We start from the raw sequence: 24843 nt of genomic DNA on the forward strand, positions 1-24843 counted from the left end.
CATTCCCAGGAAAGCTTAGATGTGGATTGGCATCTGCCAAAGTTCATTGTCAGTTAAGTGTGTCTTGATTGGGCACTTCCTGAGAATAGTCCCTTCTCAAGAAGCTGCCCAAATGCTTCACTGAGGCTACATAGAATCAAAACACATTGAGATACAAGTACATAGCCAATATTCATAACTTCAACTACAAAAATGATACACACATACAGATAGCAGCAGCATCATCACCAGCAAATCATAACCTCTTTATAGACACCTCACACGACAACCTTTGTACAATAATTGCTGCAAATATATAACAGTGGTTGCAGCAATGATCTATTCTATACGGTCACAGTTTATGTCAATAACGTCACACTACTCTCTTGCCTTCCCATACAGAGTAGATTATTTTCCATACCCTATAGGACCATGACTGTGGTGTTTGTTGTTTGTTGTCTACACAGACTATGCAAGGTTAAATTAGCTCAGGCACCAGGCTTGAATACTGGCAGGTCTCCTGCAAACATAGCCACAAAGAAATCAAGGCCTATGTCTCACAAACTGGAGTGCTTTGACTAATTGTTATAAAAGACGGTTTCTCTGGTGACAAAGATCCTCTTCTCTCCTTTCTGCCTGCAGTCATTTCTCAGGAAATTGGAGCTTGTTTTCTGTCATCTGGCCCTGCTGGTGATTATATAAAAAAACAGAAAGAAACTGAGATGGTCTTCTAGGTTGACCCAGCAGGGGATATGTTTACTGGAAATCATGACCCAATAACAAAAAAGGGGCTAAATTATACAAGTAATCCCTATCCCCCTCCCTCTCTCTGTCTATCCGTTGGTCTCTGTCTCTCTCTTTCTGTTGGTCTTAGCTTGAAATTCATGTATCTAGAAACTCAGGAATGTAAGCTCTGCCACATCAAATAGGTCCATCTGTTTCAATATCCAACCTCTAGCAGGAGACCTAGGCCTGATGCTTCGGAGAAAGGTGAAACCCCCTCCCCATTATGTGCCTGGCCAATTATATAATGTTGTGCATGTGGAAGAAAAATGGGAATTTCTTCCTGACCCCTGTACTGATTTTCTGGCACCAGAAAGCATGAGGTTTGACTACAGATGTTATTGAACCTGTATTTTGTATCTGCGTGGGCTAAGAAGAAAGAGCAGCAAGGATGTGAGAATCTAAACTCATCATGGAGAAGCTCTGAGAACTCCCAATGATTCCACTGAGGGATCTGACTTATTTACACATACTGGAGAGATGTGTATCAGATAGATACTAGTTGGGTCATCTGGTGAGTTAGAGCCCTCCTTTTATTGAGCTGTCTTTTAGATGTCTTTTGTTTCTCAGTTTCACTGGACTCTGAACTGCAACAACCCTTTAATTCCCTGAATCTCAATTCATATCTTGGCTACTTCCAGGACAAGAGTGACGTTTTCAGAGTGTGACAGTGTCTTTGATCTGTGAGAAAAGGTCAGAACTAAACTGTCCATGCCAGAGCTGAGAGGTGCTGAGCACCTGCAGTGTCTGTTAAAAGACTGAGTAAGGACTTCAGGATTTGACTATTCCTTCGGATTCTAAAGTCTATTAAAGTTTTCCTCTTATTATGATTAAGGGCAGCTAAGACGCAGGATGGCAAATGCCTAAGTGCTCCTAGAACTCAACCCTGAAAGCAGGCAGTTCTAAAGGCCCATTGCTGAAAGATGCTGAGCACCCTCAATTCCCAGTGAAGGAAATTAAGAGTGGGATTAAACAGATGTCCTGGCAGCTTCTATCGATGCCAGGCTGAGTGGGCAGTGCTGAAAGCTGGCAGCAGGCCTGCAAGTGAAAAAGCCCTTTTGTGTCTGGTTCATCAAGTTGGAGGTGAAGGAGGAGGGGCTGGGAGCAGCAGATGCTGTCACTTTGGGTCTGCAGCACCAAATGATCTCTGACACTTGCTTACCAAAAGGAAAATCTTTGGGGGGAAAAAGGGTCTGTCGACACAGTATTTTGGAGCCCGTGTGAGCAAGCTCCCAGCCAGGGTCGACAGATTCAGGCTAACAGGGCTCGCAGTAGTGCTCTAGAAATAGCTGTAGGGTCAGTGGCTTGAAGTTGCAGCTCGGGTTCTGAAGCCTAGGGAGAGGGAGGGCTGCAACTTCAAACCACTGTCTCTGCAGCTATATTTAGAGCCCTACTGCGAGCCCTGCTGGCCTGAATCTGTCGACCCTGGCTCGCTTCTTTGGGCTCCAAAGTGCTAGCCACACCCACAGAGGCTGCAAGTGTTTGGGAGCCAAATATATCACTAACTGAAAAGTAATTTCCCTGGATCCTCTACTTTAATTTTTAATGTCCAAATGATTGAAGGGCCACCCAGCAAGCTCAGGGGGTAGAAGTAGGGATCCTCCAGACTGCTCATCGTCCAGGAGACAGACCTTTCTCCCAGGGCAGTGTGAGATTGTGGAATGAACTCCCACAGGAACCAAGGGCCATCCCAGACCTTACCCCTTTGTACTCCAAGTGCAAGGCACATTTCTTTGACCTTGCCTTCTCTAACATAAACACATAGCAACAGGTATATTTATATTAAATACAAAATAAGACACACCCTGCCAAAACAAGACACTCCACAGCTCATGTTTCTCCTCCTGGGGGGAGGATGAGAGAACAAAGAACTCATGACAGATGTTAGTCACGTTGCTTAATCCACTGCTGGAAGGTGCTCAGGTACTACAGTGAGGAGCATGGTATAAGCTGCTGAATAGAACAGAATACCTCTCATTCTCCCACGTGAATGAATGAGGCCTCTTCCTCTCCCTGATTGGCCATTTATCTAAGGGTAACATTTCCTGATGGATTTGTCTGTTTGCTTGTTTCACAGAGGCATACTGCTTACAGTAATGCAAAGCTGCTCAGCAAAGGAGTCGACAAACACACAGACCTTCCAGACCTCCCCCTTGCAGGTAAATCACAGTAAAAGCACAAAGAATATAAGAGGCTCCTTTTTGCTTCCCCTCCATCAACAGAGCTCTTCTCTGTCCTTCCCCACACCACTGGGCCATTCTTCCACTTCATATGTGCAACAAAATGAAATAGACAAGATCTTCAAAATGCCTGAACATCTGAGAGATCTTATCAAGTTCACTTGGCTGTTTCACTCCCATGTGGATTATAGCCTGGGGGGAAATGGTATGTCATGCCAACACAAACCTGCCCTCTTCACCCCCAAAACATCCCTGGCACCTTCATAATCCAGCCAGTGAAACTGGAGATAATTGCATTTTGTGACGCATGTACGGATTTGGGAGAAGTCCAGAGCATGCCCTTTGGAGGTTGGTTGGTTGGTTTGTTTAAAAATATGTTTCAGATGAAACACATTAAATGGTTTCAGATCCAGATGCAGCTATTTAGAGCCCAGATGTGATTGCTCTTTAAACAGAATCAATTTCCACAGTTCTCAGGAGATGCAATTGTTGTTGTTTCGTGCTCTTGTTTTTGTTCTCCTGTCACTTAATATTCTTTTCCACCAGTATTTACTTTTGATTCCTCCATTAGAGCCCCTTGTCTTGATTGTCTACTCCTGATTGGCGGTGTTGCAGCAGTATCTATAGCAATAGCCATAGATTAATAGATTTTAAGGTCAGAAGGGACCATTATGACCATGTCCTTTGAGGAGTGGAAACCTGATTTCTGCCCTTTCACTGGTAGAGCTGATTTTCTGCACTAGTACTCAGTTAGCTCTAGGAGTGTGTCCACTCGGGCTCATGGGGCTCGGGCTGCAGGGCTGTTTCATTGCTGTGTGGACTTGGAGTCTGAGCTCTGGAGCCCTGCCACGTCGCAGGGTCCAACAGCTCTGGCTCTAGCCTGAGCCCAGAAGTCTGCACAGCAGTGTTCCATCTAATTTTTCCCACTCGGGTGCGGAATTAATTTTATGTGCACCAATGTGGAGGTGATGTGTCACACATCACCTCCACAATGATGCACACAACAAAATTCATGTGGCGGGGATGGGGGAGGGGGCTCAGGACTGGGGCAGAGGGCTGGGGTGGGGTGAGAGCTCCGGCTGAGGGTGTGGGCTCTGGGTTGAGGCCGGGGACAAGGGGTTTGGGGTGCAGACTGTGACGGGGGGAGAGAACTCTCCCCAGCTACCTCTTCCCGCAGCAGCTCCAGGGCTGGGGCAGCAGGATAGGTGCCTCTCCCATGGCCGCAGCAGGTCTGGCCAGGGCTGGGTTGGGGCCAGGGGAGGGGCACCTCTCCCCAGCTGTGGCAAGTCCAGGCCAGGGGCCGCGGCGGGGCTGGGTTGGGGCCGGGGCTGGGGGAGAGGAATCTCTCCCCACTGCAGCCCTGAGCGCCTGTATGGTGTATAATAGGCTGCTGTGCGGCCGCACGGCCACCCAGTTTAGGGGGATCTTAGCTGCCCAGCGATGAAACAGCCCCACAAGCCTGAGTCGGTTGCCACAGGCCAGCCACAGCTGGTTAGTTGCTGTGTAGACATACCCACAGAGAGAAACTAGAGCCCTGTCTTCATTGTGAGACTCTTCAAATAGCCAGTTAAGATTCCAAATTCACAATTCAAAGATGTACAAATACTGTAGCTGAACAACAAGCCAGGTTACAAGGAATATGGCAGCACAAGTTAACTTCAGAGCTCTGTTCCTCCTGCTGGTTTCTCCTGCCATGCAGACGACTAGAGGGCAGAAGATACGATACCAATGGAAGGAATAGTTTTTTCCTTAAAGTTACACCGACTGTGTTTCAATTTCTAGAAAATGTCTTGCCTGGGGGTTTACCTGCTGCTCATCATGACAGAAGTTCACTTTCACCTCAACCAGTTATACTGAAACTAAACACCAGTCCTTGAAAATAAATGCATTCCCCTTCCATAGCTAGCCACTGTATTTTATAAACTGGTTGTTTCTCCTTTAAAATGTCCATTTGAGCTGAAATTTCTTGAGTAGGGCAGTTGACAGCTGACCACTCCCAAAGCACCCATAAGCCATTGCTTCCCTCCTGCAAAGCCAGAAAGCACTGGGGGAAGGTGACTGCTGGTACCCTGCAGGACAGATGACGTACTCTCTTAGCCATCTCCAAGCCAGTGGCATCAAATGAGAACTGAGCGGAGCTGAGCTGTCATGAGACTACAGCAGGAGCTGGAGGGGTAGAGGGAAAGAACACATGGAATTCATGATGGGAACCTGACCAAAGACGCAACAGCAGCTTTGAGTAATGTGTTGCCTTCAAACAACAGAGGTAACACCTCCAGGCTGCAGTGTCATGCAAGGAGGAAGCTGCTGGGAGCTTGCTCAGTATGGGTCAGAGCATTCCAAGCACAGCTGTGCATGCTGAAATGCTGCTTCTAAAAACACTCAGCTCAGTGTGGATGAGAGGGGTCTCTTAGCAACTTCAGTGTGAACTCTTGCCAAGGTTGCACTGTCATTGACTTGTCCTGTCGTGTCTGGGATTGCTATGAGCTGAGGAGGTGATGCACACCGTACCATAGCCACCACTGACGGACACCCGAGGGGCCCGTCTTTTATACGCTTTGGCAACACTTGTATAGCTTGTTGTGCCAGTAAAAGCTTTGAGCTGAGCTGAGGTTTTGCCATGCCTATGCACAACAGGGTGAGCCTCAGCTTTAACTCTCCGTGTGCCTTTCTTTCCTCTGACCTGATTTAAACATCAGTGTTTGTATTGCCCATTATTTCTCAGATCCTGGCCCTCTGCTGATGCAACTCAGCAGTCTCTAGCCACCGTATCACAGAGCACTTGAGAATGAGTCAAGTAGAACCCAAAGAGGAAAGGAACATTTTAAGTTGAGACTGAAAGATCACAAAGGAGTTGGTAATTCTCAGGGTGAGACTGGGCAATACTCAACCACTTGAGTGACTCCCCAACCATGCAGAGTGGGACATGGTAGAGAGAAAGCAGAGAGAGTAGTGGTGGAGGAAATGAACATGCGGTAATGCAGGTGGCTGGAGTGAATATTGCCCCCTTCTTCAAAAGCTCAGTGTTCTTGATGCTGTACTTCAAACACTCCCTTCCCTCTGACTCCTATTTCTGTTTATCTTCTCCCAGCAAGGCACAGGGCTTGTCCACACAAACAGATCAACCAGCATAACTATTGTGGAAGAAGCTATTCTGCTCTAGCTATGACCAACTGACTGCCTGTGTGGACGCTCTATCCCGGAATAAAGTTACTTTGCTTTGCTGTTACGCTAAAGCTATGCCAGTCAATTGCCCCATGTACACAGTTCCTTACTGGAGAGGTTTATAGCTTTCTTCTGTGTAAAAGACCCATTACCTTAATTGAGGAGATAAACACTTTGGTTGCAAAGTGGGAGACCGCAAGTGGCTGCAGCACTGAGTAAATCGCCAGTAATGATCCACCTCACTCCTGCCCTGGCAGATATTTATCAGGGGAACTGTTTACTGTAACAACAAAGAATTAGGCTCTGGACTCCATGCTGTTTGTCTAGCTTTGCTAATGAGCTTTGATAGAGTAATAGGAGTTTCAAGACCTCCGCAGAGCAAGGATTAATGACTTGCATCGTTATTTCCCATTTTGAATGAGAAAATGTAAAATCTTTCCCTCTGAACCTCTACAGCCCCAACTGATAGGCTGCCCCCTACTGACCCAGCACCGGAGCCCCGTGCAGCCCCCCCCCCCCAGCTGTCCTTTGACCAATGTCTTGGGGGCATTGGACCTGACTGGCTGTGGCTGTGGTTCTGTTTCTGGAAGTTCCATCTTCAGGAGGTGGAACTTCCAGAAGTACAATGCCAATGGGCTCTTGTTTCTACCTCTCTGGGCACCCAGTGGGCCTGGGGAATTAGTTTCAGCTAGTGCTGAAGTTGAGGGGAGAATGAGTGGACACTGTACAGTTGTTAATTTATTAATAAATATGGGCTGCGGGAACAAGAGACAGGGGAAGCAGTTATGTGGAACCCAGGTCATCCATCTCTAAAGCTAGATTTAAGCTCTCTGTGAATTTAGTGCTGGTAAGTTAGTCTCACTTTGTACACAGAAGAGGGACAGTACAGCAGCCATTGTGTAAGCTTTCCCTGTACTGCTCCCCAGTACAACACGCCTTGTGCTTGATGTCTAGAGAGAGAGGAGTTTAAGCTTTTGCCTCTCAGCAGAGACTGTCACCACGGGGTTGTGTTCGCGCTCTCTGCTGTGATGTGGTGTTAGCCGTTGTGGTATGGGCACTTGTCTGCTAGTAAACGGGCTGCAACTTGCCAAATTCCTTTCAGGCAGGATGCCAGCCACTGGGTAGTTACTAGAGGGTGTTGCTGCCACCCTGGGCTGGATTTGAACCAGCAGCCTGGAGGCGAAAGGCTTGTCTCATTTCCAGTCCTGTTAATGGCAGGTTAACAAAGAGTCTGACAGCGAGCTGGTCCCTTCAGTCATCTAGTGAACATGTCTAGGGATCAACTTTTGAACCTTTAAGATGGTAGATTTTTGGTATTTCCCTTCATTCACCTGAGGCCCCCACCCCCCAGCAGGACTATCAATCACAGGAAGCCAAGCAGCCTGTACTGTTGAAATCATCAAAGTCCTTGCTTGTTATGGTCCCCTCTAGTCTGGTCAAGGTTTCCTAACCCCATGTCCGTTTAATGAACAACGGAGTATGTTTGTTTAGAATCAAAGCAACAAGCTACATATTGTTGTGTGCTGCTTGGTAGGGCAGTGATTAATCAGATTCCTCAAGCCCAGAGACTGATGGCTTTTTCTGTTCCCACAGACCTTCTAAAAGGGAGAAGTGAGGACCTGAAACCAGACCATTACCTCCGCAAGAGCCCTTCCCTGGAGTCTCTGAGCAAACCCCCCTCAATGGCCTTCAGCAGCAGGCTGCTGACCTCCAGCCCAAGCAGCCTGAAACCCCCCAGCAAACTCAGGTACCAACTCAGTGAAAAAAAGCAATGTACTGGGCCGAGCCACCATTTTAGTTGGCAACCTGATGACTGTTTAATTCCGTGGTTCCCAGTTTCTGTGGGTCTCCCGTACGGGAAGTGGGCAGGGATGGCAAACTGAGGACTAGCACTGATGTTTATTGTTAAGGAACAGGAATCCACAGTGGCACTCACCGTTATATACCAGTATTGGTACAAGCACAATCAGTGATCAGGCACTATTGTTGTGGTACAGCTTTCGTTGTAGCTGTAAATGAAATCTAACAGAGAGAGTTTGAGATATGAGAGGAAACCAAAGTATTAATTCTAGCCCATATTGTATGTCTGCACTGGAAAAATGTATACATTTTTCTGCAAGTGCTATTAATAGTGGAAGCTTTTAGGGCAGACACGTGCAAGTGTTTTGACCCTGCTCTGTGCCTTTGCCTTGTCTGCAGTACAGTTTCCATGGTAGCTAGCACCAGTGCAGAAAAATGCATGCAGATTTCCCCATTTTAGTCAAGACTTTATTCTGCACTTGGGAATGAGTTTGCTGCACCAGAATAATTAGGTAACTTCTGTCCATGGTGTCAAGTATCAGGGGGTAGCACCGCCGGACTCCTCGTTGTTTCTATCCATGGTTTACTCTAAAGCCCCAGTTTTAGAGGTGCATTGATAGAGGTTCATTGAAAATTTGCCTTTTGATGTCTGAAGAGGGAGGTGAAAGGGAGTGAAGGATGATGATTGCAGCTGTAGAAAAAGTAGATCAAAGATATGCATTCCTTTAGATATGTTCTACTGAGTGCTTCCCAAATACGTTTTTATCATAGGCTTTGTTTCAGTTTGTATCCAGTGATCCCAAATTAATTTGTGTCTCAGATCTAAACACACATATGGAATATCTTTTGAGGCAGTTGTAATAAGTTGTTTGCATTCTCCCACTGAGAATGTGTTGTGCTACCCTGGTTTATCATGTGCATGTAATGTCTAAAGTGAAAGAGAGGAGCTGGTTGAAACATATTTACTTCCTTCCCCTCCCCCAATTAGTGTGGAGAGAAAGGACCCATTAGCAGCCCTGGCCCGAGAGTATGGCGGCTCCAAGAGGAATGCACTGCTGAAGTGGTGTCAGAAGAAGACTGAAGGTTACCTGGTAAGAAGACACATGCATTTAATTTTTCATTGGCTTGTACTGTGAGCAGATATCATTTCAAGGAAATGTATGTATTGCAATCTGCAGATTTTTCACTGTTGTCTCCTCACACTGGGTATTTTCCATCCACCTTCTTATCTACGGTTCTCTCTAACCCTCAAGTCCCCAAAGTTACCTTTGGGTTAAGTGACTCGGTTTACTTCCCATCATATGCTGAAATATTTGCTTCATCCAAATGTCACTGAAGGTCAGCAGTAGAGGGTATGTGAGCGGCAGCTTTAAGCTGAGGGCATATGTCTCAAATGCCATCTTAATGTCTTTTCCTTGGATTTCCTCTCTGAGCTCTCAGAAGATGCCACTTCTTATGACCGTTCTAGGAAACCAAAAAGACATTGCCCAAGGTGGCCTTGATCAAGAGGGTCCTGCTGTCTCCCTGATGGCCCCAGTAATTTTCCTCTTGACTGTGGTCAGCAAAAGCTCAGTAGCACTGGAGGAAGTGTTGCTATGTCATATTATAATTGGCTTTATGCCCAACAGTCCTGTTATTGGCTCAAACAAATGTAGAGAGAATGGACTTGAAAGCTTTGATCCTGATACTTACGTGTTTCTGAGGGAGCTGGATAAAAGGCTGATAATGGAATGAATCCCAAAGGATTGCTGCCTTTCCCTTGAGTGTTGTGTAAAGTGCAGAGTAGTACTAACTGTACAGCAACGGCGAGCTTCTTTTGAATGAAATGCAGCTTGTGCAGCGATTGTCCAGGTAGCTGCCAATTCTGAGTTTCTAAAACATGTTCTATAAAGACAGTATGAACGGAAAGCTTTGATTGGATGGCCAAGGTTCTGTCCATGCAGGTTCCCGGGTATATTCACACTGGTCTAGAGCCATCACCTCATTGTTGAAATGCACCATGTCCATGAATCATCTTGCAAATGCTGGTTTTGTACTGGTTATGTGAGCCTCTTTCTGATGAGACCTTACAAGCTGAAGGCCTGTCTGATCTGGCTGGATACCATGGCAATGTTGTGATACAGAAGTAGGGATTTGCCCTCCGGTCCTACCCAGAATTTCCCCTCTTCCTGTGCTGTGCAGTGTGCTATGCTCAGGTTGGCTGCTGCCCTTCATTGATTGGGTGGCTGCAGGTCATTGTCTCGGTGTGTAGCCTGTGAAGCACTTTGGGATGAAAGACGCTATAGAAATGTAAGATGTTTTTAATTCCCCTGAATACCATGTAGCTTAGGAACTATTTAAAAAGGTAAATGAGATGACCTGGGTCAGGGCTGGCTCCAGCTTTTTTCCCGCCCCAAGCTCAATCATGCTGCTCCATTCTTCGACGGCAATTCAGCGGTGGGTCCTTCGATCCCTCTCTTCCAATTCGGCGGCAGCTCAAAGAGGAAGAGAGGGATTGAGGGACCTGCCGCCGAACTGCTGCCGAAGACCCAGACATGCCGCCCCTTTCCATTGGCCGCCCCAAGCACCTGCTTCCTTCGCTGGTGCCTGGAGCCGGCCCTGACCTGGGTAATTTAGGCTTGTCTGTCTGACATCGATTCCAGGCAAGATAATAGAGAAGCTGATACAGGACTTGATTAATAAAGAATTAAAGGAGGATAATATAATTAATCCCAATCAACATGGGTTTATAGAAAATAGTTTGTGTCAAAACTAATTTGATATCTGTTTTTGATGAGATTATAAAATTGGTTGATAAAGGTAATTGTGTTGATATAATTTACTTGGACTTCGGTAAGGTGGTTGACTTGATACTGCATGACATTTTGATTAAAAAAACTAGAATGAAATAAAACTAACATGGCATAGATTAAAAGCTGGTTAACTGGTAGGTTTCAAAATGTAATTGTAAACGGAGAATCATCAGCAAGTATGTGTGCTTCTAGTGGAGTCCCACAGGGATTAGTTCTTGGCCCTACGCTATTTAACATTTTATCAATGACCTGGAAGAAAACATAAAATCATCGCTGATAAAGTTTGCAGATGACACAAAAATTGAGGGAGTGGTAAATAACAAAGAGGACTGATAGAGAGCTATTTGGATTGCGTAGTAAGCTGGGCACAAGCAAGCAATATGCATTTTAATACAGCTAAATGTAAATATATGCATCTAGGAACAAAGACTGTAGGCCATACTTTACAGGTTGGAGGACTCTATCCTGGGAAGCAGTGATTCTGAAAAAGATGTGGGGGTTGTGGTGGATAATCAGGTGAACATGAGCTTCCTGTTTGACACTGTGGCCAAAAGGAATAATGCAATCCTGGGATGCATAAACGGGAATCTCAAGTAGGAGCAGAGAGGTTATTTTACCTCTGTATTTGGCCTGGATACAGTAGCTCCTGGAATACTGTGACCAGTTCTGGTGTCCACAATTCAAGAAACATTGGAGAGTGTTCAGAGAAGAGCCATAAGAATGATTAAAGCATTGGAAAATGAGAGCCTCAAGGAACTCAATCTGCTTACCTTAACAAAGAGAAGATTAAGAAGCGATTTGATCACAGTCAATAAGTACCTACATGAGGAACAAATATTTGATAATGGGCTCTTCAGTCTAGCAGACAAAGGTATAACATGATCCAATGGGTGGCAGCTGAAGCTAGCCAAATTCAGTCTAGAAACAAGACACCAGTTTTTAACAGTGAAGGTAACTAACCATTGGAACAATTTTTCCATTACTGGCCAATTTTAAATCAAGATCAGCTGTTTTTTTCCGTAAAGATCTGCTCTAGGAGTTATTTTGGGGAAGTTTTCTGGCCTATGTTATACAGGAGGTCAGACTAGATTATCACAGTGGTCCCTTCTGGCCTTGGAATCTATGAACCTGTGGTTATGGCTGCACTGCATACTACTGGCAGTGATGTGTAGGGTATGTGTAACTACATGCCATGAAACGCAAGCTGCAGCCACACTGTGATGTGTAGCTACACACATCAGCGAAAGGCTCTGATTGGGGGACGCATCAGGGAAAGGCTCTGGCAGCAGGGGTAGCTTCTGGAGCCTTTCTCTGCTGCCTCCCTCGCTGCCAGAGCCTTTCACTGCGACAGGGAGCTCCTGGAGCTTTTCCCCGCTGCCTCTCCAATGCCAGAGACTTTCCCTGTGGCAGGGAAAGGCTCCGGCAGTGGAGAGGCAGCAGAATGCTGCACTGCTAAAATCAGGTATTTAGACAAGGGAGGCACTGCCTGGGTATTTAGAGAACCATGTAGCGTACATACCCACAGGATTCAAACCGGTCTTTACCCTTCTTGCCTAAGCAGTGCCTCACATCTACTGTGTTTGGGGGGCATGCAGCTCAGGTACTCTACATGCCCCGTCAGGAGCATGCAGTGGAGACGTACCCTACTAAACTATTCTACCACCTGCTATTTTGTAATCACTTTATAAACTGTGGCACATTCTAGTTCCTTATCACATTCATTCTCTCTGCCATTACAGAAAAATCCCAGCATGGAATACGCGGGTTTATGTGGGATGTTAACTTCCACAAACTAGGGAACTTCATCATACGTTGCAACATGTCTCCTCTTATGTGACAGTTGGAGTTGTGTGCAAAACCCAAGCTAATGCTTGTACTGAAAGAAAATGAGGACAGACTTGCCACTTCTGTCCAAGTGGGAGCAAGCCCAAGGAATTGACTTGCTGAGCAGAGAATGGCATGTTTACCTCCATGCTTTCTGTGTCATTACCAGCATTTGGTTCCAATATTAGAGAATTATGCAGTGAAGGCATTAAAGCTTAGCAACTGGTTCTGACCTACCGCTATTGTATCATTGCTCGTAATGTTTCAGAAGTGGGGCATGATGATAAAGCTTCGTCCCAAGCAAGAGCGCTTGAGTAGCTGTGGTTTGTGTTTGACAGAGACAAGCCAGGGCTTTGGCTGTGCTTCTAGCTGAACTTTTGGACTGTAGTAGGCATTTAGAACAAGATGAATTGTTGTCTGTACACTCTGTGTGTGTGTGTGTGTGTGAGAGAGAGAGATACTCTACTCTGTAATGTTGACATTTTTCTTTCGTAAGAATAATATTGTTTGTTACTTAGGATAGAAGACAAAAGGATTTATTGCCAAATGATCCATGCCCTGGAGCAAAACTTTCATAAACAACAAAACACATATTTTTAAATAATTTTTTTTTCTCTCCACAACTAGCTCCTTTATGAAACTTTAGCTGCTGGAGCCAGCACCTTAGCAGAAAGACAGTAGCTTTTCTCTTCGAAACCAATTGATTTGGAGACCGTTTTATAGTTGTCTGGTCGTGCTCGCTCATTCACCGGGCCACTTACATGAACTGATTCATCCTCCCATCAGCTACTTATGCTAATCGTTTGCCCATCCTCCTTGTGAAATAGATACGTTATTACTGCTCTCATTTTGCATAGGGCCAAACTGAAGCAGAAAGATTGAGTGATTGGCCTAAGGATGAGTGTCCAGAGTGGTAGAGCCAGGATTAGAATTCAGGTCTTCCAAGTTTCTGGTCCTCGCCTTAATCCAATATACCATGCTGCCTTCCCATATAGCTGTATGTTCTGTGCAGGCTGTAAATATAGCTGTACTCCATTGCCCTCTGGCCTTCTGAAAATCTCTAGGTCCCAAAGTTTGACTTTTCCATCCAGTCCTCAGCAAATGCTATATGAAGTAGAAGTTGGGGTGGGAAAAGAGCTGTTAGGTGAACAAGCCCATCCCTCTCAGCCAGTGCAGGATTCTTCCCTGTGATGTTGTCCAATCTTTAACTGTCCCATGTGATGGGCTTCCACCATTTCTCTTGAGAGACTCTTCCCAATTTGTTGGAACTCGTTTACCCCATCATCATCATCTTCATCATTGCAAATCAAGCACCACTTGATCGATCTCTAGCAAAGTGCTTAAAGTAGGGGTCCAGTTGTATATTCAGTTTATGTTAATCACTAACAATGTTGTCATGCCACCAAAGCTTTTGTTGCCCATGTGATTGACAGCCATTTGTTGGTCTTCCATTCTAATGATATGTCCATACCAAGAAAGTTGCTGAAACGGAACCAGCACTGATGGAGGTGATTGCTCAATTCCTGATGTTGTCTTGCCACTTGTTATGGAGCAGCTGACGAAGACTGCGAGAATAAAAAATGTCAAACTGGTGCCCTTCAGCCTTCCTCAGTGCCCATGTTTGTGTAGATGTGATGTCACAGCTTCCCCACAATGGCTGCTGAAGAGTCCAAAACACGGCAGTAGCTGCTGATACTCTTTCGGGCATCATTCAGCACTGTTTGTGACACTTCCCAAACTGGAGCTCACTGCTAGAAGCTTTCCCAGATCGTTGGCTAATATTTTCTTTTCCTCTTCATCCTGTTACTCCTACGTTGGAATTATGCTGATGCTTTTAGAGGCACTAACATGCCTTTGCCAGTGTATGGACCAGCTCAGACTCTACAGGTACCAGCCCAGTACCAAGAGAGCCAGAACTCCCATGCTACAAGAAAACAAAAGGAAAAGTCCATTTTTTTTACCCTGAACCCAAGAAGTGGGGTTAAAATATGTTATTGGATAGCAGGCCACATGTGAGGCATGCAGGGCAGTCTGGGTCTATATGTTGTTGTTCCTTTTGGAATTAGTCTCTGGAGGAAAAATATTCATGGTTCAATGGACAGTGAAAGACTTGAGTTTATTTACAGCTACTGGAGTGATCCCGCTACTGACATGGCTGCACAAATGGAGTTTCAAAGGGAGCTGTAGGACATTTTTGGCCTGTGCTCTGGTGAGGTTCTTGTCTCCATGTCCCTCCTCCTGTTACTGTCGTTGCTGAAGCAAAGTGATTTGTCGGAGGTAGTTTTTGGAAAGGGCAGTCACAATGCCTGTATACGCTCCAAGAGAACCAGGAGGGGCTCTGATTGGGAGGCTGCCAGTGGGGTTTATCACCCACAGGGAAAGTTTTCAGAGCATGGTCTTAAAGGGGAATGAACAGATGAGAGAGGAGCAAATTGGTTTATTGTGTTGATTTTGCTCCTCTCCTCGCTTCATACTCTCCTTCCCCCCACTGCCCTACTTAGAGACAGTTTCTTTTGGCTGTCTTCATCCGTCTCACTCCCAATTTCCCTGTACAGTGCATTCTCTGAGGCTTCTTGAACTTTGCTTCCCCATGCGTCCTGGCCTCCCATGGCCCTGCTGATATGAAGCTCCACATGGAGTCTTTATGATTCCCAAGTATGAAGAACTGGAATGAGTTGGAGAATGCCATCCTTCCTCCTCGGTGGGGAATGACTCAATGAAGAAGGCTTTTGTGAAGAACCATGTTAATATGCATGGCCACTTTGTGTCTTCCCTTCACATGATGCCTGTGCCTCAGTTCACATCATCAGTCATGGATAAACATGAGCAAACCCCAATTTACGTGGTCATGGTGACTTCTCACCGTGTTTCCCCTGCCATGAGGCCCAGGATTCCAGGCCCTAACCTCCATCAAGGAGGACTGAATGCAGCCCAACTCCAACCCCATCAGTCAGTTGACTACTAAGAGGAACTACAGAATAGGAGACCTCCCACCTGACTGCCCCACTCCATTTTCAATAGCTGAGCATGCTGCCTCTTAAACTCTGTGTCTGTTGGACAATTCCTGATTTGAGTTACTTGTCTTGAGGAGGGGACTCCTTCCTGTTTAAATTACAGGGAGATTAGATTTGATCAAACAATTTGAGCTGATACTCATGGTGTAGACCAGTAGCAGCTACCACCCATGTCCCAGATCCCCCACTGAAAGCTGGATTGATTGGCTAGGAGAATAAGTGGGGATGAGTCCCAGGGATGTCTGAATAAAACCTCGTCTTTTTAGAATGTTTTAATCTGGAGGGGGTAACACCCCTTCTACTATTAGTAGAAAAGTACATCCTACTCCTGTCCCCCTACCCCCCGTTGATCAGTGAGAACGTTCCCCTTACTTTGATCTCTAGCATCGTCCACAGGAGGAAATGTCAATACACATGGGGAGAGAGACCCTGGAGGAAGCTGAGAGAAGAGTAACAAAAATGATTAGTGGCCTGGAAGGGTTGATTTTATAAGGAAGGACTGCAGGAGTTTATAGCTTAGCTAAGCAATAAGCCTAAAAAAAACTATCTGTCTATGGTATTTCTAAAGTAGATATCACTCTGGTATCTAAGCAATGATCTGATAGTCAAAGGTGGTAAACACTAAAGAAGAAGAGAAATTATTTAGAGGCATGTAATTAGGAGCAATATAATGAAATAAAGGGGAAAATTAGGTTTAATAACCAGAAACAAATACCTGACAATGAGATCTATTATGCTGTGGAATAATCTCTCCCATGAAGTGGATGTGTCCTTCCTAGTGACACTTACAACTAGACTGGATGAAACATGACTAAATGCCCAACAGGAAGCAATCCTGCCTCGACCTGACCGATCGGGCATAACAATTCCTTGCCCTGCCTAGGCGATTCTATAGAGGAATCTCTTTCTGAGTTCCTTGTCCCGGGTGTTATTTGGCATTTGGGGCAACAGTTTCAAACAGTTATTCCTCTGTTGCTGGGTTGTTGTTTTTTTGCAGGGGGTGGAGGGGGGGTGTTAATCTCAACAACAAAACAGAATTATGTTGAACTAAAGCTTGTGGATGAAAATAAGGAGTGGAAGGGGCTTTTGTCAAGGCATCCTTCTGCAGCTGAAATATATTTTTAAAATGAATGTCAGTTTCAGACACACACACCCTTTCAGAATTGTCATGTCTCTTAGATGAACCCAGGCACTCTCCTGTGACCTCTCACCGTGCATGTCCCTCCAACTCTCCGAGCTTGTTGACGACATGATCTGCTATGTGAGGTGACAAGATGACCAGATCTGATAACTGCTTACGTGGCTCTAAAATCCAATTACCACAGATCCTCTAGACTGTAAATGATGGCTCAGAGGAAACTATTCCTGTCAAAACAGTTTTTTCTGTTCTGGGCTTTTTCATCTGTTTTAAAAAAAATTATGCATCATAGCAACATCAGGAAGTTGAAACTTGGGTGCCTCTTTCTAGTTATGGAGTAATAGGTTCTGTTCCCCTGAGTCTTAACTCCCTGCAGCTGCTGAGAGTCCTTTTTGTTGCATTATCACCCTCCATAATCATATCATTAGTGGCTGTGGTGTTATTTAAGTGCTCCAGTTCTGTTTACTCTCTGTGGAGACCATCTGTCAAGGGGCCAAATCTCTCCAGATTAAACCTATTACCAGCCAGAGTTGTATTATGAGAACATAGGACATCAAGAGGCACTTATCCCTCGGTCATTAAAAATGATGCTGTCTATATTGCTTCTGCCACACACGTCCTCCCTAGTATGGGTATGTTAGTTTCACCAGTCAGGTAGGATAAGCACTCTGTTTAGTAACAATGGAAATGGTACCAAGTTAGTGAATACAGATTGCTTAAAAGAACTGCTTGGTTTTCCCATTCTTGTTTCCCGCCACTAAGCAGCTTTTTTTTTTTTGAGGGGGGGGGGGGGTGAATCAGCATGAAGAGAGTTTTATGAAGCTGAACCCATTATCCCCAGAGTAGTAGGACAGTAGCTCTTTTGGACTCTTTCCAACAAACTTGTAATGGGTTACATAAGAACTCTTCTTGAAGAGGCAATATCTTTATTATAGCCTCATCTTTGCAAATCTCTTGAGATTCCTTCCTGTAGAGGGCCACTGGTTGAGAACCAGGGCATCCTGCAACAGGCACAGGTGAGATAGCAATTAGAGCTATAAACTCTGGACATTTTAAAATCTCGGTCCGATATAAGTTCCCTGTCTGCACCTCCAGGCTGTTGCATTACATCTGTTCCCTGACCATGGAAATCTCAATCCATGTGGTCATGGTTAGTGGCAGAGGGCACTTTCATCAGAAGCCCAGTCATTCCCAGCAGCAATGGCACCAGTTTGAGGGACTACATAGGGGTCCCAGGTATTCATTTATTGGCTTCAGAATGAGCACCGCTTCTTCAGCCAGATTCAATATCATCTTGAAGGCTCTCAGCAGCACACACAAACTACAACCAAAGTATATTCATTGTGATCTTCTGTATGGCTGGACAAGTAGATCACTTTTGCAAGGGAAATAGATTGGATCAGGCACAGGATCTCCTGGGATCTCTTTCCTTATAACTTACAGTTCTGAGCAAAGCTATAACAGAATGGTTGGCTTCCCTTCCCTTGGTTTACAGAGTCATTTGATCATGAAATAGGTAACAAGAATTCCAGAAACATTATGCACGTTTCAGAAAATACAGTTAGGAGTTTGTAGGAGCTGTTTATGGGACAACAGTCTCAGAGAGTTGTGTTGTCTTCCACTTGGTTATTCTAAATTAGCCAAGCATGAAAAGCCAGATGCTCACTCTAGTTCTTAGCAATTTTGTCTCAAAATTCTGGAGAATGGCTCTCGAGGCTGCCTTTGCTTGAGACAGAAATAATCTTAGAGCTGTGACTTGGGAAGGGGTTTGGGGTATATTGAACATAGAATGATAGAAATGTAGGGCTAGAAGGGACCGCAAGAGGCAATCTAGTCTATCCCCCTGCACTGAGGTAGGTCCAGGTAAACCTAGACCATCCTGAAAGGTATTCGTCTAACCTGTTCTTAAACGCTTCCAATGATGGGGATTCTACAACCTGTATTGGTAACCTATTCCAATGCTTAACTATCCTTATAGTTAGAAAGTTTATCCTAATATCTAAGCTAAATCTCCTCTAAGCCAGTTATTATTTGTCATACCTTCTGTGGATATGGAGAACAATTGATCACCATCTTCTCTATAATAGTCCTTAACATATTTGAAGACTGTTATCAAGTCCCCCCCCCCTTTGCTGAAGACTAAACATGCCCAGTTTTTAAATCTTTCCTCAACTATCATGTTTTCTGAACCTTTTTATAATTTTGTTGCTTTCCTCTGGATTCTCTCCAATCCATCCACATCTTGCTTAGTTGTGGCGCCAATACTGAACACAGAATTCCAGCTGAGGCCTCATCAGAGCTGAACAAAGCGGAACAGTGACCTCCTGTCTCCTGCTAACACACCCAGACTGATATTTGCCTGATGCATGCTGGAGACAGACCCTTCACCCTTCAAAACCATTTTTCTTCGAGAAATATGATACCAGCCCTTATTCTGGATGGAAATTTCTTCATTTCTGTTTGGGTTGAACTCGCCTTCAGTTCCAGTAAGTGCTGGTGTGAAGAGGTCTCCAACACTGAGTCATTCAATGACAATCTACTCTATCATGCTTATTTATAATAGTGCCTTCCATACACAATATCTCAGCAAACTGTCTAAATAAACCCGGAAGTCTTCCAAGGGCTACTCCATCGTAGAGAGACAGAAATTTGAAGTAGATTACATTTCATTTTACTTTCCAAAGCACTAAGTGCATCTGTTCAGTGCTCTGCCCACCAGCAGCCTCAAAGCCCATGTTTCAGAACATGCAGGAAGCCAGTGATTCAGGATTGTAAGATGCAATGTACGTACAATAAGGGTGCAAAAGCCTGGGGAGATAAATAGAGTCTGTGCGAGTATTTGCCGTTTGTCAAGAAAGTATTGCAACAGAGGACTGAGTGACTCAGCGGCTTGTCCGTGGGCTATGGAGCCTTTACCCTTTGGTTCCCAATTCAAATCCAGTCCTAGGCAGTAGTGATCAAAAGTGCTGCCCTATAGTATATGAAATGAGTTACTGGCCTGTTAGAACCATGGAATTGTAAGATAGGATCATATATATATATATATAGTCCATCTAGTCCAGTATTCTGACTGTAGCCAGCCAGCTCCATATGCCTTACAGAAAGGTCCAACCTCCTCTCCCCCAACACCATAATTGTTAGTTCTATACTAACATGCCCATGATGATGGAAGTTTCTTCCTAGCCCCAGGAAGTTAGTGGTTTGTGTCCTGAAGCAGGAGGGCTGTCATCTGTTTGTAAAGCTTTATCATGATAAAGCTTTAACAGCTGCTTTTCTTTAGTCAAATAATGATCTAAACCTTTCTCCAGTCCAACTAAGCGCTTTGCACTGATATTACTTTGTCCATGTCTTGTCTCTGACTGTATTCTAGTGAACAGCTGCCTGCATCAAAACCCCACCATCACGAATGACGTTAGCTAGCACCCAAGTTGGCAGTCTCATCAAAGAGGCCAAGGAGAGACTGAATCAACCCTCCAAATCAGGGCTGAGGCACACTGAGCATCCTGTTCCCGTTTTGTGCCTAGTATAGGACTTTGCTCACCAGAGCAACCAATCCAGCACCTTTCTCCAGCACTAATGTAACAAACCTTAGTGGTACAGTCTTGTGAACTGTCTTTGGTGGCCATGGGAATCCCTGCAAAGCTGTGTTCGGTCCAAGCTGAAGACAGAACCACAGAGCCTTCCCAGATGCACTTGGACTGCTTTTGAATGATGTATTGATTCTTTTCTTTTTTACTTTTATCTTTTTATGTCAATAAGGGGCATGAAGTCTTTTTGATAAACCTCTGAATTGTGTTGACCTCTCTCTATCAGAGAAGTGTTACCAAATCCCCTGACTAAATATATAATTAATCATTAGAGCTAGTTAAGCACAGGCATTCTGTAGTCTGGCACTAACACAAAGAAGTGGATGTGCAAGTTTACAGGCCACCTTTGGAAATGTGCCCTTTACAGAGATAAGAGGAGGTAAATCCCATCTGTTATTGCAGATTGTTTACAAGCACTTTGGAAAGGTCTAGATTCCCGGAGCACTATGATTCTGTGTGCTAAAGCTCACCAGCAAAACAACTTCTAGCTAATGTGAACTGACTGAAGGCAATCGCGGAACAAAAACCAAGTAGATTTACATCTCAAATGTGAATCCATTTCCTATACGAAGGGCTCGAGCTAAGTCCCTAGGCTGGGAAGAAGTGAGAGCTGCACTCTCCTGCCAAAACTTGGATGTGGCAACCTGAGACTAGGCGTGTGCTGGCCCAGTTGTCTCTTCACAGCCTGCTGATTTCAAAAAGCTGCTGTTTTAAGGGCTTGTCCACAAACAAAGTTATACCACTTTGACCTTCCCAGTATAGTTCAAGCTGTACACCCCTCCCACTGCTTATAGAGGTGCTTTATTCCAGTACAGCTATTCCTGTCTGAGAAGGGGGGGATAAGCTATCCCCACTAGGCACTGTGATAACTATTTCGCTTAGGGCATGATGTTTTTAACCTAAATCATCATACAGGTATAAAATCTGTTTGGAGACGCTACATTGTGACATTGCTGCCTGAGGAGTAAATAAAATCTCAGGTTCTTTTTCTGCTTCTCTGACTCCAGCAGCAAAAGTTTCACATATGTGGGGTGGCTCCACACAGCCTTTTCCTCCCCATGCAGAAGTTTAAGGGATCCTTTTGCAGAGTGTCAGTGCTGAGTGCGGCGAGGAGGTCTCATCCTGTGGGTAAAGCAGGACTAAGAATTAGGAGGTCTGGGGGTCTACTCCCAGCTCTGCTACTGATTGTCTCAGTGGCCTTGGTCATGTTGCTTAATGTATCCAGGCCTCAGTTTCACAGCTAATATTGACCCACCTTGTGGGGAGTGGGGACTCTGTGATTTGGTAATGTTTGAAAAGTGCTCAGAGAGACCCTTTGATACAAGTACAGAGTTGACTTCTTATTTGATATTTCCAACCCCTCAGTTTCAGGGTCAGATTCCCTTTCATCCCACATTTTCTCCTGAATGGAAGCCCTCCCCTTCTAAAGAAAAATGTTTGGGGATGAATCTGCACACGAGGTTTCTCCATATGGACAGTTGCACAGCTGGAGTCTCTAGAGCAGGGCTCAGGTTTGCGATTTTTTTTTTTTTTACTGTTTTTAAGTGCAGCAGCCAAACCGTAGCACATTGGAAATAATCAGGTTAATTACCGACACGAGCCCCTTTCGTAGTGACGCTGGCATGTAAATCTGCTTGTCTGATGCAGCTAAATATCCTGAGCCCGATTTTCACTTCGTTCACACAAGAGGCTTTATCCTGTAAACAAATACGAGTCTTTTAATTGGAGGAACAAAATCAATGCCCATGCAGCTCTCGTATGCGGTACTTTCTATCCTGCTGGGTAATTTTAAAAATAGTATTTACATTGTAGCCACCCCCGAGTCCTGGAAGGAATAACAGTCCCTGAAAACACTGAATCAATGGGGCATCAGCAGAAACAGCTCCAAATCATGACCTTAAACTGGGAGTGAGCTGAGCCCTTCTGCCTGCTGCACCAATCCTCTGAGCTGGTATCTGCAGCCGTTGGACCCTGTCCTCCCTTTGTGTCCATCGTTCACTGTCGGAGCTTTAAGCAGAGGTGCTGGAGCTAGGGGTGTTGGGGATGCAGCAGCACCCCCTGGCTGGAAGTGGTTTCTATCCTAGACAGGGTTTACAGTTTGGTTCAATGGTTCTCAGCACCCCCACTATACAAATTGTTCCAGCTTCCCTGCCTTGGGGGTCTTCAGGTTACCCCTCCCCCCAAAAATTCCAGAACTTGGAGCTAATTTGTATGCTATATGTACAGAACTCTATTGATGATTGTGGGAGCAAAGCAGAAGTCTGATTAGGAATTCTGCACCTTCCCCCCAGGCAGGAAGTAGCTGTGTTACTGACATGCTACAGAGGAGAGCCAGTCCCCCCTCTCCCTCCCCACTCCCACCAAGTATCTGTGTGGTCCTCAGACCTTTGCTGGTGCAGCTTCACTAGTACAGCCATGAGACACAACCCATTCTGGTTCTTTTCTTTGGTGGAAAGTGGGCCAAATTCAACAGTGATATAAGTTATACAGCATGTGTGAGCCGACGGGAAGCTGCATAGAAGTGCAAATTTGTGTAACTGGCATTCAGTGTGTGAGCATAATTCATACTAAGGGGTAGCAGGGGGAAGTATAGCAGGAACAGTAACTCACCAGAGAGCTGTAGGATTAAATACAGGCGGAGGATTGCTTAATCTTACATCCTGGCAGTGGCTCCCTAACCTGCTACACTGCACTCTTCTACCCTCTCTGCATGTAACTTACGTTTATTTTGCTCACCAACTAAATAGCAAATTGGTGCAAGTTACACAACTTTACCACTTACAACAATCTGTAACCTCCATCCCCAATCCCTCACTCCTGAATTGGCCCAGAAAGGGCTGTGGGAGCTGCACCTGCTTCCATCAGCACTGTTTGGCCCAGTATATTTACACAGTGAAGGGCTTTATACAAACACCTCTCTTCTCCCTCACCCCCTGTTGGCTCAAAGGAGGTGGAGAGCACAGCAAAGGACAAAGACCATTGATCTTAACTAACCTTTGTGCTGGCTCTTGTTTCCATAATTCTGCATCACTGATGCAAGTGAGTTTTAGCAATGAGTATGTCAATGTAGAGGAATTTGCGTTTAAAATGAGAAACACACCTTAGTAGGGAAGGGCTCCGAAACAGCTAGTATATGTCCAGCCACTGTACTGGCAGCTTTCTGAAGCAGCTTTCTTGTCTCCATAATCACAGCCTTCATTTACAAAAATAAAAAAGTCTCTGGTTCTTATGGCCCCAAAGAAAACCTCAAAAATCTGAACCAAGTGTACACTATAGAGATGTCTATGTGAGGCTGCAGAGAGCCTGGAATAGTGGCCCTGGGATGTGTCAAATGCCCCATTCATCTCACTGAAGGGTTAAGTCAGATGCCCAGTGATGATGATTTAAATATCGATATTGCGAACTATTTCATTCGTTTTGTAAGAAGGAGGGGGAGGATCACAGATCTGTGCAGTTTATGGTGAGTAGTCTCTCATTTGGTGCCATTTGGAGAAACCATCACTTTTTATTGCTGTCTAAGGCCGTGCCTACACTACCCATTTGTGTCACCAAAAGTGATGTCAACACCCAAAAGTCGACATAATAAAAATCACAATTTTGTGTTCACACTTTCTCTCTCTCTCAGCAGATCGTGTCCACAGTGAGGGCACCATCATTGATAGTGTGAGCAATGCACTGTGGGTACCTATCCCAGAAATAGGGAAGACGGGTAGACGCACACACACAGTTTCCATGTAGGGTTGAAGCAGTCTTTAGAGAAACTGCAGTGTGCTGAACCATTCAGATTTAATTTGCTGGTATGATTGTGGTCCCAGAGAAGATATTCATATACCCTGGAGGAGGCAAGGATAGAAGGTCTTTTGGCTTCCTCCCCAGTGTCACCTGGCCATTTAATCTTGATACAATGAACAATATTCCTGTTCCTCGGGTTATTCTGGATTTTTGTATTTAATCCAAGAGGTTTGGGTGTATTATTTCACATTAAAAAGAGGCATGGTAAGGTAATCTCATCATGTTTCCCTGTAACAGATTCTACTAAATCCAATTTGCAAATCATTTGAGACTCTAAGCTGCCCTTTGAAAACCGATGGGTGGAACTGGCTCTAAATCCTGCGGGTGCACTATGTAATTGCAGAAGAATCCTGGTGGCCTTTAATTTTAGGCATTCAGCCCTTTGGTCAGTGTTAATGGAACACAAACACACTTGTAATTCTCCCCTGTTCCTGGTGGGTTGTGTCATATTGCTCAGACAGTGTGGACTGTCGTGTGTGCTCAGGAGGTCGGGTGAGAAGGAGCAAGAGGAGCCCATTTGCGGGTTCTGCTGCTCAACGAATATTAATATTTAGAGGCTTGTTTAACCAAAGTTCAGAATATGCACAATTCTCTTGATGGAGCCTCTTTGGCTGAAGCCTGCTAACCCATCCTTTTCCCATTATGATCTAATAAATTCAAATTAGATTTACAATTTCATGGCACCATCAGTAATGTGGGGCGGGTTGAGATAATCTCCTGGGGGCAGCCTTTCAAAGCACTGTGATCAAATCTTACAGGAGAAGGGGCAAAGTTCAAGTCTGCAAATCT

The 24843-nt window shown here is 45.0% G+C and overlaps 1 protein-coding gene across 1 annotated transcript in view; it reads left to right on the forward strand.

Annotated features, from left to right (window-relative positions):
- SPECC1 (sperm antigen with calponin homology and coiled-coil domains 1) overlaps window positions 1-24843 on the forward strand; it is a 120254-nt gene that overhangs the window by 77578 nt on the left and 17833 nt on the right. Inside the window, exons 9-11 of the mRNA XM_065418134.1 lie at window positions 2840-2921; window positions 7701-7854; window positions 8896-8998. Of these exons, the coding sequence (XP_065274206.1) occupies window positions 2840-2921; window positions 7701-7854; window positions 8896-8998 (339 nt within the window). The remainder of the gene's footprint in view (window positions 1-2839; window positions 2922-7700; window positions 7855-8895; window positions 8999-24843) is intronic.

Source organism: Emys orbicularis, chromosome 17 (genome assembly GCF_028017835.1).
Source record: "Emys orbicularis isolate rEmyOrb1 chromosome 17, rEmyOrb1.hap1, whole genome shotgun sequence".
In the NCBI taxonomy this organism is placed as follows: Eukaryota; Metazoa; Chordata; order Testudines; family Emydidae; genus Emys; species Emys orbicularis.